General features: G+C 47.0%; 1 protein-coding gene across 2 annotated transcripts in view; it reads right to left on the minus strand.

Annotated features, from left to right (window-relative positions):
• Positions 1–18,206, minus strand: part of LOC116968876 (cingulin-like) — a 64,895-nt gene that overhangs the window by 27,468 nt on the left and 19,221 nt on the right. Inside the window, exons 3-6 of one of the 2 annotated variants that reach the window (XM_033015852.1) lie at positions 9,218–10,617; positions 6,464–6,561; positions 4,229–4,298; positions 2,378–2,479 (exon numbers count right to left, since the gene is read on the minus strand). In XM_033015852.1, the coding sequence (XP_032871743.1) occupies positions 2,378–2,479; positions 4,229–4,298; positions 6,464–6,561; positions 9,218–10,588 (1,641 nt within the window). In that variant the 5' untranslated portion in view covers positions 10,589–10,617. The remainder of the gene's footprint in view (positions 1–2,377; positions 2,480–4,228; positions 4,299–6,463; positions 6,562–9,217; positions 10,618–18,206) is intronic. The other variant, XM_033015851.1, reaches the window with a different exon arrangement.

The following is an 18,206-nucleotide window of genomic DNA, read 5'->3' on the forward strand; positions in this document are numbered from 1 at the left end:
AAATGCAAAAGGTAGATAGAAATGCTGGAGAAACTCAGCGGGTGAGGCAGCATCTATGGAGCGAAGGAATAGGCGACGGTTGGGATCGAGACCCTTCTTCAGACAAAACCATATAACCATATAACAATTACAGCACGAAACAGGCCATCTCGACCCTTCTAGACCGTGCCGAACACGTATTCTCCCCTAGTCCCATATACCTGCGCTCAGACCATAACCCTCCATTCCTTTCCCGTCCATATAACTATCCAATTTATTTTTAAATGATAAAAGCGAACCTGCCTCCACCAGAAGCTCATTCCACACCGCTACCACTCTCTGAGTAAAGAAGTTCCCCCTCATGTTACCCCTAAACTTCTGTCCCTTAATTCTCAAGTCATGTCCCCTTGTTTGAATCTTCCCTACTCTCAGTGGGAAAAGCTTATCCACGTCAACTCTGTCTATCCCTCTCATCATTTTAAAGACCTCTATCAAGTCCCCCCTTAACCTTCTGCGCTCCAAAGAATAAAGCCCTAACTTCTTCAACCTTTCTCTGTAACTTAGTTGCTGAAACCCAGGCAACATTCTAGTAAATCTCCTCTGTACTCTCTCTATTTTGTTGACATTCTTCCTATAATTAGGCGACCAAAATTGTACCCCATACTCCAGAAAGAAACCCTAAAAAGTTATTTTTAACAGCTGTAAATGTGTGGTTATGTTACTGCAACTTAAATATACTAAATACAAGAGGCACGGTGATAGAGATGCTGCCTCACAGCGCCAGAGACCCGGGTGCTGTCTGTATGGAGTTTGTACGTTCTCCCCGCGAGTTTTCTACGAGATCTTCAGTTTCCTCCCACACTCCAAATGAAGCTAATTGGCTTGGTATATATGTAAATTGTCCCTAGTGTGTGCAGGGTAGTGTTAGTGTGCGGGGATTTGCTAGTCGGCACAGACTCGGCGGGCTGAAGGGTCTCTTTCCGCGCTGTATCTCTAAACTAAGGGATTCACTCCAACCACCTAATGGTCACTACATGAAACGAGTTGTTTTCAAATACAAAGTTCTTTCTAACGGCTGAAACTTTAGTTATTGTTAAAAGTTGTTACTGCAAACTAAAAATACTAAAAGCTGTATGTTACATTGTTTAATAGAGTATCGTTGAAGTAATTGCTTGTAAATATCGATAACAGCTTGGAAGAAAGAGTCTGTCAATCTGTGCATTTTCACACTTCTGCACATCTTGCCTGAGGGGAGAGGGGAGAAGAGGGAGTGTCGTGGTCTTTAAAGTTCGGACTTTAAAACAGTAGGGTAGGGCGGACTAGATCAAAGATCCTACAGCGAGCAAGATAGATCACTCGACGAAAAAGACATAGTAAGGTCATGGGCAGATTCACGGGTAATTTTCAGCCCCATTTCCGTAACCGGCTTCCGTCTCCGCACCAAAGATCCCATAGATCCCTAGCAAAGATAGCTTTGATCCCTAGCAGACGGATGTGTTCAAGAAGGAACTGCAGATGCTGGAAGATCGAAGGTGCACAAAAATGCTGGAGAAACTCAGCGGGTGCAGCAGCATCTATGGAGCGAAGGAAATAGGCGACGTTTCGGGCCGAAACCCTTCTTCAGACTGATGGGGGGTGGGGGCAGAAGGAAAAAAAAAGGGAGGAGGAGGAGCCCGAGGGCGGGCGGACGGGAGGGTGGGAGGAGACAGCTAGTGGGTTAAGGAAGGGGAGGAGACAGCAAGGGCTAGCAAAAATGGGAGAATTCAATGTTCATGCCATCCGGACGCAAGGTCCCCAGGCGGAATATGAGGTGCTGTTCCTCCAATTTCCGGTGTTGCTCACTCTGGCAATGGAGGAGACCCAGGACAGAGAGGTCGGATTGGGAATGGGAGGGGGAGTTGAAGTGCTGAGCCACCGGGAGGTCAGGTAGGTTATTGCGGACCGAGCGGAGAAGGTGTTCGGCGAAACGATCGCCCAGACGGAAGTCGGTTACGGAAACATCCTTGTAAAAATAAAAGTTATTTGGGAAAAATCTTCTCCTCATTTTCAGAATTATAATTTATTAACACAAACTATCCCCCCACAACGTTGATTACACTGCGAGTCGGGTCGGGTTACTGAAATGGATGAAAAAAAGGCCCACGTTCCGCTCCGTTGCGTACTACACGTCAGCCCATTGCATTTAGCAGGAGTGGTCTATCTTGCTCCGCTATAGGTTCTTTGGTACAGATACCCGTGAGGGCTCAGAGTCCAAGGCTAAGAGCAGTATAAATAATCACAAGTCTGCAGAGTAACACTTGAGAGGAGGGTGGAGCAGAACTGCGGGATAATTGAGATGGCTTAGCTGTCCTGTAATGGAAAATTTGAATCGCGTTGTTGAGAAGTTAAGAGTTCTTACTGTTAATTGTTCTTCCAGTTTTTGCTGCAATCCAGTGACCTTCTTCTCCAAATCATTCTTCTGAGCAGCAAGCCTCCCAATATCAGGCGATAACTCTGTATACTGGAATTAACATGAAGAAAATTAGGTGAGGCAAAAGAATTAAGCTGTATCGTGACCGTGGTACATGGCGTAGGGTCTCAACCTAGGACTATACAGCACTGTTACTATAACTCAAGATTGTACCCAAGGAAGGGGTGGAAGATTGCAACCTTCACGTGGTCCGCCCTATTTCGACTGATGCAATCAGCTCTATGTGCACACACAGAAGATCAAATAGAACAAGTTGACCTACAACTTTAGGCTGTGCACGCCACACGAAAGAAGAAGTACCCGAGGCAGAAACAGAAAGATCGTCAAAATTCACAAGCCTCCAAGTACTTGAACATTGACCCTTCGGCCCATCAAGTTGTACTAACCATCAAGCACCCATTTACACCAATCCCATTTCATTCTCTCCACAGTACCAGAAGTTGGGCTGGTTTAGGAAACATTTAAGACAGGTACACGGATAGGACAGGTTCAGAGTGATATGGGCCGTAGGGTGGCTCGGTGGCGCAGCGGTAGAGTTGTTGCCTTGCAACGCTTGCAGCGCCGGAGACACGGGATCGATCCTAACAATGGGTGCTGCCTGTACGGAGTTTGTACGTTCTCCCCGTGACCGCGTGGGTTTTCTCCGAGATCTTCGGTTTCTTCCCACGCTCCAAAGATGTAGAAACCACAGAATTCCACAGATTCACCACTCTCTGTGTGAAAAATGTTTTTCTCATCTCGGTCCTAAAGGATTTCCCCCTTATCCTTAAACTGTGACCCCTTGTCCTGGACTTCCCCAACGTTGGGAACAATCTTCCGGCATCTAGCCTGTCCAACCCCTTAAGAATTTTGTGAGTTTCCATAAGATAAGACTTGGCTTGTACACGCTAGAATTTAGAAGATTGAGGGGGGATCTTATAGAAACTTACAAAATTCTTAAGGGGTTGGACAGGCTAGATGCAGGAAGATTGTTCCCGATGTTGGGGAAGTCCAGAACAAGGGGTCACAGTTTAAGGATAAGGGGGAAATCTTTTAGGACCGAGATGAGAAAAACATTTTTCACACAGATTGGTGAATCTCTGGAATTCTCTGCCACAGAAGGTAGTTGAGGCCACAGTTCATTGGCTATATTTAAGAGGGAGTTAGATGTGGCTCTTGGTTTCTTGGTCCTCCAAAATATTCCAAATGGAATTTAAACTGGAGGTGGTGAAGGGAGGGCTTAAGCCAGAAAGGGTTATTGGGATGAAAGAGCTACTTTAAATTTAGTTTAGTGGCTAAAGGGATCAGGGGGTACGGAGAGAAGGCAGGTACAGGATACTGAGTTGGATGATCAGCCATGATCACATTGAATGGTGGTGCAGGCTCGAAGGGCTGAATGGCCTACTCCTGCACCTAATTTCTATGTTCTATCATTGGCTATATTTAAGAGGGAGTTAGATGTGGCCCTTGTGGCTAAAGGGATCAGGGGGTATGGAGAGAAGGCAGGTACAGGATACTTGGTTGGATGATCAGCCATGATCACATTGAATGGCGGTGCAGGCTCGAATGGCCTCCTCCTGCACCTATTTTCTATGTTTCTATGTACAGGTTTCTATGTTTCTATGTGCAGGTTTGTAGGTTAATTGGCTTGGTATTGTAAATTGTCCCTAGTGTGTGTAGGATAGTGTAATGTGCAAGGGTCGCTGGTCGGTGCGGACTCGGTGGGCCGAGGGTAATATTTTTGTCTATCTTTGTTGAAAACCAACATCTGCAGGTTTTTGTTTCCACACAATGTCTTACTTTGGTATCTTGCAGTTTGTCAAAGACAAGGTTCGCTTTCTTCTTCAAGAAATTATCACTTTCAACACTCCTAGAAATAAACATCACAATATTAGGAATGACATATTAACAGACAATGCAAGTAAAAACTTGAATGGATCACGTTACAGGGAAAATGTGGCATAGTTATTGGGAAGTACGTGCATATATGTTGAGGAAGGAGCTGCAGATGAGACCCATCCTTAAGGGGCTGTCCCACTGTACGAGCTAATTCAAGAGTTCTCCCGAGTTTCATAGAAACATAGACAATAGGTGCAGGAGTAGAGGCCATTCGGCCCTTCGAGCCTGCACCGCCATTCAATATGACCATGGCTGATCATCCAACTCAGTATCCTATCCCTGCCTTCTCTCCATACCCCCTGATCCCTTTAGCCACAAGGGCCACATCTAACTCCCTCTTAAATATAGCCAATGAACTGTGGCCTCAACTACCTTCTGTGGCAGAGAATTCCAGAGATTCACCACTCTCTGTGTGAAAAATGTTTTTTTCATCTCGGTCCTAAAAGATTTCCCCCTTATCCTTAAACTGTGACCCCCGATTCGAACTCAGAGAATTACGGTAATAGCCGCTCGTAGGTACTCGGGGCTCTCGTGGACATTTTTCAACACGTTGAAAAATCTTCACGAGCTTACCGCGTTTCCCGAGTACCTGCCGTTAGCTTTACGAGCCGCTAAGAGACGTCACGAACTCCGACGTACATTCTACGTGCTTACCTCCAGTCTGATTTTTTTTTTAAACTCGGGAGAGCTCTTGAATTAGCTCGTACAGTGGGACAGCCCCTTTAGTCTGAAGAAGGGTTTTGACCCGAAACGTCACCCATTCCTTCTCTACAGAGATGCTGCCTGTCCCGCTGAGTTACTCCAGCATTTTGTGTCTATCTTCTGACTTGAGCACTTGGGAACATAGTTAAAAGTTTGGATTCTCTCAAAGAGAAATGGGCAAGAGTGAAATTTCCACCTGTGCTGGAATTATCAGAGACTTGGAACATTGGAAAGGGAGGAAAGGAAGATATAACCGGAATATTTACTTAGAGAATGGAGCGGCTGGGCTTGTACACTCTGGAGTTTAGAAGGATGAGAGGGCATCTTATTGAAACATATAAGATTATTAAGGGTTTGAACACGCTAGAGGCAGGAAACATGTTCCCGATGTTGGGGGAGTCCAGAACCAGGGGCCACAGTTTAAGAATATGGGGTCGGCCATTTAGAACGGAGACAAGGAAACACTTTTTCTCACAGAGAGTGGTGAGTCTGTGGAATTCTCTGCCTCAGAGGGCGGTGGAGGCAGGTTCTCTGGATGTTTTCAAGAGGGAGCTAGATAGGGCTCTTAAAGATAGCGGTGTCAGGGGATATGGGGAAAAGGCAGGAACGGGGTACTGATTGGGGATGATCAGCCATGATCACATTGGATGGCGGTGCTGGCTCGAAGGGCCGAATGGCCTACTCCTGCACCTATTGTCTATTTACACAGAATCATGCAAGCTGTGCAACAGACTGCAACGCTGAAACATGCCAGTGTTAATATTCTAGTTGATGCTCCTTCCTCATTTCCCGCTCTCAGCACAACCGTAACCTCTCCATCACGTACTCATCCAAGTTCCCTAGAAGTTCACCCGTGCGATCAACTCAATCAGAATCCACAAAAGCCCGCTCAAAAGTTTCTCAAAACCCATGAAAATGTTCTCCTGCTCACTGCATGGTCTTGAGGGCCTCTAGTTTCTCCTTCATAAGTTGAAACACCACATCTTCCCTTTCACAACGTTTGGCATTTCTTATATTATTTTGAAAATGTCTTGGTCAACTCAATAGACAATAGGTGCAGGAGTAGGCCATCCGGCCCCTTGAGCCAGCACCGCCATTCAATGTGATCATGGCTGATCATCCCCAATCAGTACCCCATTCCTGCCTTCTCCCCATATCCCCCGACTCCACTATCTTTAAGAGCCCTATCTAGCTCTCGAAAGCATCCAGAGAACCCGCCTCCACCGCCCTCTGAGGCAGAGAATTCCACAGACTCACCACTCTCTGTGGTGGGTGATTGCAACCTTCACGTGGTTCACCTTGTTCCCACTAACGCAATCAACCCGACGTGCAGGAACAAATAGATCAAATGGAACAAGTTGACCTACAACTTTAGACTGTGCACGCCATACGCAGGAAGATGATGATGGGTCTAAACCTCCGTTGAGAACTTACCCTTCCTTTAGTAGGCCGAAAATTAATTGCTTTGTAAGATCCTCGCTGGCAGGAGAGTGCGCTTTCTGGTCCCTCAAAAGGTCAGGGGTGCATTTTAACTGTGAACACAAGTAAGAATTTAAAAGATAATTCAAGATTGTAAATGTGAATTGCACAGAATCTGAATTAAAATCCTCAAAAATCATGGAATATGTGATCACAGACAGAAAAACTGAAAGTTATCTAATTCATCAAGTTAGACAAAAATGCTGAAGGGTCTCGACCCGAAACGTCACCTATTCCTTCGCTCCAAAGATGCTGCCTCACCCGCTGAGTTTCCCCAGCATTTGTCTACCTTCGGTTTCTCCAGCATCTGCAGTTCTTTCTTAACTAAAGGAAAATGCAAGCTCTCCCCTGACTCTCATTCTGAAGAAGGGTCTCAAGTTCAAGTGAGTTTATTGTCATGTGTCCCTGTATAGGACAATGAAATTCTTGCTTTGCTTCAGCACACAGAACATAGTAGGCATTTACTACAAAACAGATCAGTGTGTCCATATACCATAATATAAATATATACACACATGAATAAATAAACTGATAAAGTGCAAATAACAGAAAATGGGTTACTAATAATCAGAGTTTTGTCCGAGCCAGGTTTAATAGCCTGATGGCTGTGGGGAAGTAGCTATTCCTGAACCTGGTTGTTGCAGTCTTCAGGCTCCTGTACCTTCTACCTGAAGGTAGCAGGGAGATGAGTGTGTGGCCAGGATGGTGTGGGTCTTTGATGATACTGCCAGCCTTTTTGAGGCAGGCCTGAATGGTCACCTATTCCTTTTCAACAGAGATGCTGCCTGACCTGCTGAGTTACTCCAGCTTTGTGTTTAAACCATCTTTGGTTTAAAGCATCATATGCAGTCCCTTCCTACACATGCAAGCAGAAGCCCCCAAGTGGCACATCCCAGGCAAGGCTGACAACAGAAACTGACAGACACCACAGTGACCGACTGATGTAGCCAATTCTGCAACCACCGACCGTCAACCGTCACTGACCGACCGGAAAAACGTTGATATAGAAGGTGGCCGGAAACATAGAAAATAGGTGCAGGAGGAGGCCATTCGGCCTTTCGAGCCTGCACCGCCATTCATTGTGATCATGGCTGATCGTCCCCAATCAATAACCTCGTGCTTGCCTTCTCCCCATATCCCTTGACTCCACTAGCCCCTAGAGCTCTATCTAACTCTCTCTTAAATCCATCCAGTGACTTGGCCTCCACTGCCCTCTGTGGCAGGGAATTCCATAAATTCACAACTCTCTGGGTGAAAAAGTATTTTCTCACCTCAGTCTTAAATGACCTCCCCTTTATTCTAAGACTATGTGTGGCCCCTGGTTCTGGACCATAGAAACATAGCAAATAGGTGCAGGAGTAGAGGCCATTCGGCCCTTCGAGCCTGCACCGCCATTCAATATGATCATGGCTGATCATCCAACTCAGTATCCTGTACCTGCCTTCTCTCCATGCCCCGATCCCTTTAGCCACAAGGGCCACATCTAACTCCCTCTTAAATATAGCCAATGAACTGTGGCCTCAACTACCGTCTGTGGCAGGGAGTTCCAGAGATTCACCACTCTCTGTGTGAAAAATGATGTTGCGTAAATGACGCGCAAATGACACCCAAGTGAGACAGGCCCTTGTCCTTTGCTCTTGTTCACCCGCCATAACTAGAAGCATGCATTCAAGAATTATGAGTAGTAAAAAAGGTTCAGTTTTCTCATGGTTTCTTTGCTGGAATATCACAGAGCGGATGGCCACCCTTACACAACTGCTGGACACGAGGAACAAGAAGAAGTTCCTTCCTACACACAGGGCCGGATTTACCTGCAAGCTAGACAAGCTGAAGCTTAGGGCCTCGAGGTCTAGGGGGGGGTCTCTGGCCAAGGCAGGACACCTACCGTTCAACTCTGGGCGGGGCCCCCCTCTCTCCATCTCCCCCCGCTATCCGTGTCCGGGCCGCCTGGCTCCTCATCCGCCGGCACGGCAGGCCGCCTTACACATGCGCCTTGCTGCGGCCTGCACATCCTCCCCCCCCTGCACATGCGCGCAACCACGGCCAGCACATCATCGGCCGCCCTGCGCATGCGCACTGCAACGGCAACTGGTCGGCGCTGGGCACTTTCTCCCTCGCTTTGAATTGTGGGAGATTTGGCCGCCATGGCTGCCTCGCCGCCAGCGCTGAAAACCAACGCGGAGGGGGCCTCACGAGTGGAACAGCTTAGGGCCTCTCTTCATCTAAATCCGGCCCTGCCTACACATGCAAGCAACTTATCTATATAATATTAAAACTCTGTGGCTGGCTGTGTGTGTGTTTCTGACTTGTGGCTGCCAGCCTTTGATTCGTTGCTACGCCAACGTCAGACCCAGAAACGCCGAGTTTTTTTCCATTTCGGTAGAGATTTCACTTTTCATTCCAAGTATCCACTCCTCATTAAATTACGTCGTGTTTACGCACACATTTTTAATAAACTCCTTCTCCCCCCCCCCCCCACCCCCACTCACTCATTTTGTCGCCTCCTGCTGGCCAGCGACCATAACGGCTGCTGGCGCCCGTATCTCGCCTCAAAGACGTCATTTAAAAACTGCCGCACTGCTGATTCCCGAGCCGCTTGAGTTGGAGGACCACGTCTCCCGTGGGGGCTACGGGTAGGGAACGGCTGCGTTGGGGGAGCAGACCCAACGGGTCTGCACTTGGTCTAGTTGCCTATAAAATTCCCCATACCTCTATATTCTGTTCAGCAAAGACGACAGCTTTATGATCCTTCTCCACGATGGGTTCAATTTCCATTTGGTTCTGGTTCCATTTCCTTGGGAGGCTGGATGCATTGAAGGCCGGAAGGAGCCCTTGGTCTTTGTTCCGAAATCCAGTGGTGTAACCTTTATCTGAACCGTAAGACTGAGACGTGAACTGGATCGGGGAGAGAGACTCCTTCGTGGCCACGACAGGCTTGGTCTCCAAGATCCTGGCAGATTGGAAGTCTCTGCCGACATCCATTATGTCACTGGAGCGGTAAGGCTTTTGGCTATCACTGGTCTCATACCCATGGTTAGCCTCAACTTCTCTCCTCGCGTCCAGCTGCGGTTTTCGGTTATCGAGGCTCCGCGAACGCCGGCGTTCTTCGGGCGAGATCCGATTATGCCTCGCCGTTCTTCCCCTCTGCTGCCCGCCACTGCCATCGAATTTACTAATCAGGGAATCCACGGATGAAAGAGGCTTGGTGTCTATCTCACTGGCTTCGCCCGGCTTCAATGATATATCAGTGACAGAGGAAGCTCTGGCCGCCGGCTGCAGCAAATTTGTGGAATTATATCCGGCATTAGGCCACGGCTTTTCCGGGTGCTTGTGATCCAAGCTCCCCCGACTTCTTTCATTCAGATTGTTCACCAATCTCTCACCGTTGGCTGAAACAGCAGGACTTGGGGCCCTGAAGCCCGGCCTTTCTCCGGGCAAATACTGGTAGCTCGGCCCGGCTTCTCTGGAGAACTCCACGTCATCGGAAATGAGCAACGATCCATAAGAATTAAACTTCCTCAACTGGTCCTCCTGGTGCCCGGGCTTCCGGCGAGGCAAGGACGAGCGGTCGTCGTCGCTTGCGTACGGGAGGAGGCTTTTGTTATTCGGCGCGTACACGTTCGAGTCGTAGAGCTTCGTGTAACGTTTGGAGCCAGTCTCCTCGTCAGAGCTGGTGAACTGGGAATCAGCGTGGGGCCGTGGCGGGATCGCGGGGGGTTCTCCGTAAGGGTTTTCCGGCATTTCAAACTCAGTTGCTCTGGCGCCCGCTCTCCGTGTCTGCGCGCCGGCTACAATGTCGCCGTTCCCTTCGCGGACAGTGTCCTTAATGCTCCCATCCGCTCTGCCAGAGGCTCCAGGCGCTGTCGGGGCTCCGTCGCTATTATTCAACACCACAAACGGCTGGCCCGAAATCCCTTGGACTCTCACCACCACGCCGTAGGTTCCCGACTTGGCCGAATTCTTCTTGGGTTTCTTGACTTTGTGGGTGCCCTGGAGGTTGTCGATGAAACGTATTTGGACCCCGTAGTCCACAGGTGCCTGTTTGTCTGCCGCATTTTGATCGACGTGGCCACCGTCCATTCTGTGTTTTTGAGGTCAGGCTCTCTCAGCTAAAAAAAAAAGCAAAATTAAAGTCAATGACCTGGAGAACTCAATCAAAACCTAGTTAAGGTCAATCAAGGAATGGGGCTCCATACATTTCTTGCTATTTCCATTACATCCACTTTTAACACGTACAGGGAACACTTCAATGTCAACGCATTAGTGCTGAAGCAAAGTACAACCTTGTGTTGTAATATTAACAGCAGGTTATCTGTGGCAAACAGTAACTTCAACTGTATACAATACCTTAGCAATTAATCATTAACCTGCTTTGAAATGCAAGAACAAGACACACATTACCAAAAAAGCTGTGGAAACTCAGCGGGTGCAGCAGCATCTATGGAGCGAAGGAAATAGGCAACGTTTCGGGCTCGAAACCCGGAAGGGTTTCGGCCCGAAACGTTACCTATTTCCTCAAGGGTTTCGGGCCGAAACGTTGCCTATTTCCTTCGCTCCATAGATGCTGCTGCACCCGCTGAGTTTCTCCAGCTTTTTTGTGTACCTTCGATTTTCCAGCATCTGCAGTTCCTTCTTGAACACATTGCCAGCCTCTGTGGTAGATAAAAATGCTGGAGAAACTCAGCGGGCGAGGCAGCATCTATGGGGCGAAGGAAACCTCTCCCGCTGAGTTTTTTTCCACGCTAGAGGCAGGAAACATGTTCCCGATGTTGGGGGGAGTCCAGAACCAGGGGCCACACACACACAGTTTAAGAGTAAGGAGTAAGCCATTTGGAACGGAGATGAGGAAACACCTTTTATCACAGAGAGTTGTGAGTCTGTGGAATTCTCTGCCTCACGAGGGCGGTGGAGGCCGTTCTCTGGAAACATTCAAGAAAGAGCTAGATAGGGCTCTTAAAGATAGCGGAGTCAGGGGATATGGGGAGAAGGCAGGAACGGGGTACTGATTGGGGATGATCAGCCATGACCACATTGAATGGTGGTGCTGGCTCGAAGGGCCGAATGGCCTACTCCTGCACCTATTATCTATTGTCCAGCATCTACAGTTCCTTCTTAAACTTTGATTATTAATAATCAATTATCTGTTATTTGCATCTTGGCCACACACTCATCTCCCTGCTACCTTCAGGTAGAAGGTACAGGAGCCTGAAGACTGCAACAACCAGGTTCAGGAATAGCTACTTCCCCACAGCCATCAGGCTATTAAACCTGGCTCGGACAAAACTCTGATTATTAATAACCCATTTTCTGTTATTTGCACTTTATCAGTTTATTTATTCATGTGTGTATATATTTATATCATGGTATATGGACACACTAATCTGTTTTGTAGTAAATGCCTACTATGTTCTGTGTGCTGAAGCAAAGCAAGAATTTCATTGTCCTATCAGGAACACAGGACAATAAACTCACTTGAACTTGAACTTACCAACCTCTGTGCTTAGTTTAGTTTAGAGGTACAGTGCGGAGACAAACAGGCCCTTCGGCCCACCGAGTCCACACCGGACCAGCGATCCACGCACACTTACACTGTCCTACGCACAAGAGACAAGCCACAATACATTTTATACCGAGCCAATTAACCTACAAACCTGCACGTCTTTGGAGTGTGGGTGGAAACCGAAGATCTGGGACGAAATCACGGTGAGAACGTGCAAACTCCGCGCAGACAGCAGCCTGCTGACGTGTGGAATGTGGGCGGGAAGCCAGAAGGATATGGTGCCTGAGCACCTGAACCGACGCACAGCCAAAGGATAGTTATCTATCGAGGCCTTCAAATGAATTCCATAAAGTGGATCAGCAAAAATAACAGGGCAAAGGGCAAATGTAGTCATTATTTTATGACCCAAGATAAAATCCTTCTCTTCCATTATAGTTCATCCTCTGGGACGACAGATGGCACAATGGGCTAAGTGTTCGGCTGGCAACCGGAAGGTAGCCGGTTCGAATCCCGCTTGGAGTGCATACTGTCGTTGTGTCCTTGGGCAAGACACTTCACCCACCTTTGCCTGTGTGTGAATGTGTGTGAATGTGTGTGAGTGATTGGTGGTGGTCGGAGGTGCAGATTGGCAGCCACGCTTCCGTCAGTCTGCCCCAGGGCAGCTGTGGCTACAGAAGTAGCTTACCACCACCGAGTGTGACTGAGGAGTGAATGAATAATGCGATGTAAAGCGCCTTGAGTATTAGAAAGGCGCTATATAAATCCCATCCATTATTATTATTATTATTATTATCCCTCCCTCCAGTTCAAATTTGGATACGGACTTGCGTTGCCTTTTTGCTTTAAGGCACTATCAAATGCTGGAATCTGGAGAAGGGGAGGGGGGGGGGGGGGGGGTGCGAGTCGACCAGCCTTTGTTGTTGGTAAGGGGTGGGGAGGAGAAGAAATTGTCAACATTTCAGGTCAAGATTCTATATCAGGACTGAGGGTGGTTACATAGTTTTAAAAAAGAACTTTCATTTTTCACAGTACAGGAAATCTAAATAGTTATAACAGCAAGAGTTAAAAAAAAATCTGTGCAAGTCAGTAAATTAAACTAAAATCAGTGTCACTTCCCAACTTCAATTCTCTTGAGTGATAAAGGGGAAATCTACATCATTGTAAGATACTTCATGCAAATCTTCTGCTATGTCAACTGCAGCATGAATACTAAAAAAAAAAAATGTTCTTTGCATGCAATATTTAATAAGTATAGCAATCCTCTATGAAAATCTAAAGCAGGATCCAGTGGGGTTCACTCTGAAGATTGATACAAAATGCTGTAGTAACTCAGCGGGACAGGCAGCATCTCTGGAGAGAAGGAATGGGCGACGTTTCGGGGGGGGGGGGGGTCATCAGTCTGAAGGAGGGTTTCGGCCCGAAACGTTGCCTATTTCCTTCGCTCCATAGATGCTGCTGCACCCGCTGAGTTTCTCCAGCATTTTTGTGTACCTTCGATTTTCCAGCATCTGCAGTTCCTTCTTAAATACCATTGTATAAATATATATTAGATTAGATTAGATAGCCTTTATTGTCATTCAGACCGAAGTCTGAACGAAATTGCAGCAGTCATACATACAATACAATACAATAAAAAACAACAATAAACACATATTAACATCCACCACAGTGAGTCCACCCAGCATCTCCTCCCTGTGATGGAGGCAAAAGTCTTAGGTCTGGACTGCATTTTGTTGTCTATGTACTGTACACTGACAATGACAATTCAAGTTGAATATGAATCTGAATCTGATATACACACACACGAATAAATAAACTGATAAAGTACAAATGAACAGATAATGGGCTATTAATGTTCAGAGATTTGTCCGAGCCAGCTTTAATAGCCTGATGGCTGTGGGGAAGTAGCTATTCCCGAACCGGCTCGTCAAAAATCACCATGTACAAATGCACAAGTCTGAAGAAGGGTCTCGACCCGAAACGTCGCCTATTCCTTCGCTCCATAGATACTGCCTCACCCGCTGAGTTTCTCCAGCATATTTGTCTATCTATGTACAAATGCACAATGATTTCCAAAACTAAAGCCACACAGCCGCCAGGCAAAGAGATCATACCCATGACTCTTTCCATTTTGACACAAGGATCTTAAAAACATATGCAGCTAAAAGTTAAAAGGTACCTTTTTTCCAGGTGCATCACAGAAGTGCCCTTGATTTAGACTTTGGTTTACACGTGATGCCCCACGATTGCATCTGGAATGTGGCGTAATCCACTATCTAACTTCTCAAATAGTCATAGATAAGGGCCCCCGGAGGGATTGTGAATCATCCTTTCCTTGGCAGTAAAACCATGCAAAAAAACACCACAGCTGCACATAGTCTCCACGCCTAGAATGGGCTCACTGCCACCAGTAAATTAACATAAAGTACCGAGTCAATAATTACTATTTGCAGCAAATTAAATTGTTTTCAGAAGCAAACCGTTCAAAAAATACTGTTTTCAAGTCAAATGAGTTTATTGTCATGTGTCCCAGATAGGACAATGAAATTCTTGCTTGCTGCAGCACAACAGAATATTGTAAGCATAAATACAGAACAGTTCAGTTCAATATACACATAAATAAACAGATAGAAACATAGAAATTAGGTGCAGGAGTAGAGGCCATTCGGCCCTTTGAGCCTGCACCGCCATTCAATATGATCATGGCTGATCATCCAACTCAGTATCCCGTACCTGCCTTCTCTCCATACCCCCTGATCCCCTTATCCACAAGGGCCACATCTAACTCCCTCTTAAATATAGCCAATGAACTGGCCTCGACTACCCTCTGTGGCAGAGAATTCCAGAGATTCACCACTTTCTGTGTGAAAAAAGTTCTTCTCATCTCGGTTTTAAAGGATTTCCCCCTTATCCTTAAGCTGTGACCCCTTGTCCTGGACTTCCCCAACATCGGGAACAATCTTCCTGCATCTAGCCTGTCCAACCCCTTAAGAATTTTGTAAGTTTCTATAAGATCCCCCCTCAATCTCCTAAATTCTAGAGAGTATAAACCAAGTCTATCCAGTCTTTCTTCATAAGACAGTCCTGACATCCCAGGAATCAGTCTGGTGAACCTTCTCTGTACTCCCTCTATGGCAATAATGTCCTTCCTCAGATTAGGAGACCAAAACTGTACGCAATACTCCAGGTGTGGTCTCACCAAGACCCTGTACAACTGCAGTAGAACCTCCCTGCTCCTATACTCAAATCCTTTTGCTATGAAAGTTAACATACCATACCACCAGATAAAGTGCAATAGGCTGTTATAGTTCAGAGTCTGTTTGTTGGCGAGTTTAATAGCCTGATGGCTGTGGGGAAGCGGCTGTTCCTGAACCTGGATGTTGTAGATTTCAGGCTCCTGTACCTTCTACCCGATGGCAGCGGAGAGATGAGTGTGTGGCCAGGATGGTGTGGGTCCTTGATGATGTTGGCAGCCTTTTTGAGGCAGCGCCTGCGATAGATCCCTTCGATGGTGGGGAGGTCAGAGCCGATGATGGACTGGGCAGTGTTTACAACTTTCTGCATTCTTTTCCGCTCCAGGGCGCTCAAGTAGCCGAAACCTAGCCACGATGCAACCGGTCAGCATGCTCTCTACTGTGCACCTGTAGAAGTTCGAGAGAGTCCTCCTTGACAAACCGACTCTCCGTAATCTTCTCACTTTAGAGAAACAGGCCCTTCGGCACACCAAATCACACTGACCAGCAATCACCAAGCACACCACACACTTGGGGCAATTTACAGCTTTTTTTCCTGAAGCCAATTAACCTACAAACCTACAAATCTTTGGACTGTGGGAGGAGACCGGGGAGCCTTGGAGAAAACCCATGCGGTCATAGGGAGAACGTGCAAACTCCGTACAGACAGCACCTATAGTAAGGATTGAACCCGGGTCTCGAGCACTGTGAGGCAGTAACTCCACCACAAACAATTCTCCAGCAAAAACTTCACCAATTGCCGAATAAACAATTCTCCAATGTGAATTAGTTAATCAACTTGGAGGTTCAGTAAACTGTGCAAAAGCTCCAATTTATTTTTGAGCGGCATACGAAAAATCAAATGGCAAAGTTATTTCCCCCCCCCCCCCCCCCAAGGCTTTCCTTGCGATCTATTTTTCTGCAATAACCAGGTGGCACAGCGGTAGAGTTGCTGCCTTATAGCGCCAGAGACCCGGGTTCGATCCTGACTACGGGTGCTGTCTGTACGGAGATTGAATGTTCTCCCAGTGACCTGCCTGGGGCTTCCCCGGGAGCTCCGGATTCCGCCCACACTCCAAAAGGCACGCAGGCTTGTAGGTTTATTGGCTCGGTAAAATTGTCCTTAGTGTGCGAGGATCACTGGTCGGCATGGACTCGCTGGGCCGAAGGGCCTGTTTTCCCACTGTATCTCTAAACTAACCATTCTCTTCCGAAACGTCGCCTATTCCTTCGCTCCATATATGCTGCCTCGCCCGCTCAGTTTCTCCAGCATTTTTGTCTACCTTCGATTTTCCAGCATCTGTAGTTCCTTCTTAAACATTCTCCTCTTTCACTTGGTTTCCACAGTTTCCTGATATGTTCACTCTTGTCGAGGCATTGTTTACCTATACCAATCTGCACCTGCTACTTCAAACCTGCCTGACAATATGCATCATCCACCCATACCGCAGGAACAACCCCTCTTCAAAAGGATGAGGAAATACACATCTTCTGGACAATAGCAAATTAACTATGAGAGGAAAAGTGTAGTTAAAGATCAAGACCTCAAAATCCAATACTGTACTGTCGATTGGAAAGCAGGTATCACGCTCTCATGTATTGTGCAGGAAGGAACTGCAGATGCTGGTTTAAACCGAGGATAGACACAAAAAGCTGGAGTAACTCAGCGGGACAGGCAGCATCTCTGGAGAGAAGGAATGGGTGACGATTCGGGTCGAGACCCTTGAAGGAATGGGTGACGTTTCGGGTCGAGACCCTTGTCACCCATTCCTTCTCGCCAGAGATGCTGCCTGTCCCGCTGAGTTACTACAGCTTTTTGTGTCTATCTTAGGATGAAACTGCATCTCTGAAGAAGGGCCACGACCCGAAATGTCACCTATTCCTTTTCTCCAGAGATGCTGCCTAACCCGCTGAGTTACAGCAGCTTTTTGTGCCTATGCCCTCATGTGTGCTTCAAACACAAGCAATATCTATAGTTGGCACTTCCAAGCACATCATCTACAGTGTTGGAAAAATCCTCCAATGTCAGCTTTCTTCCCCACGCCTTAATTCTCTAATATGAGTAACCAGCTCTGATAGATGGGCCATAAAGACACACAGAGTGGAAAAAGTTTTCCAAGAGGAAAGAAGTTCAGGAATATTTGGAAAGAAAACATAAAACATCTTTGTTTTGGTCTGAAGAAGGGTCTCGACCCGAAACGTCGGCTATTCCTTCCTTCCAAAGATGCTGCCTCACCCGCTGAGTTTCTCCAGCATTTTTGACTCCCTTCTTATAAAACATCTTCAACTCACTGGAACAGGACTATTCAAAACGTAGCCGCAGTACATAAAACAGCATACATCAAACCCCTGGAAATCGAGGGCCAACTAATAGGTGTGGGGGGGGGAGAGAAATTTAGTTTAGTTTCGAGATACAGTGCCGACCAGCTATCCCCGTACATCAATACTATCCTACGCACACTAGGGACAATTTACAATTTTACCAAGGCAATTAACCTACAAACCTGTACGTCTTTGGAGTGTGGGAGGAAATCTGGGGAAAATCCACGCAGGTCACAGGGAGAGGGTACAAACTCTGTACAGACAGCACCCGTGGTCAGGAGCGAACCCGGGTCTCTGGCGCTGCGAGGCAGCAACTCTATTGCTGCGGCACCGTGAATAAATAAGCAAAATAGTTTCGTTTCAATCTCCCAAATGCACCCAATCATCCTGTAAAGCACCTGCTACCCCACCTGAAGCAGTCTTCATCTTACGAATAGGCTTAAATCAACCACCTCAGAGTCGCAGTGATCCTCAGCAAGAAACTGCTCAAGTTTCTACATGCTTGAACATGCTAGCACAACCTGCTAGCACTCTGCAATACAACAGGAATTACTTGATTTGAAAGATGTGACGGTGTTGTGAAACAGAGTGCGAGAAGGTCCTAAGTGATACAAGCAGAATTAGGCCATTCGGCCCATCGAGT

Source organism: Amblyraja radiata, chromosome 47, assembly GCF_010909765.2.
Source record: "Amblyraja radiata isolate CabotCenter1 chromosome 47, sAmbRad1.1.pri, whole genome shotgun sequence".
NCBI classification, from domain to species: domain Eukaryota; kingdom Metazoa; phylum Chordata; class Chondrichthyes; order Rajiformes; family Rajidae; genus Amblyraja; species Amblyraja radiata.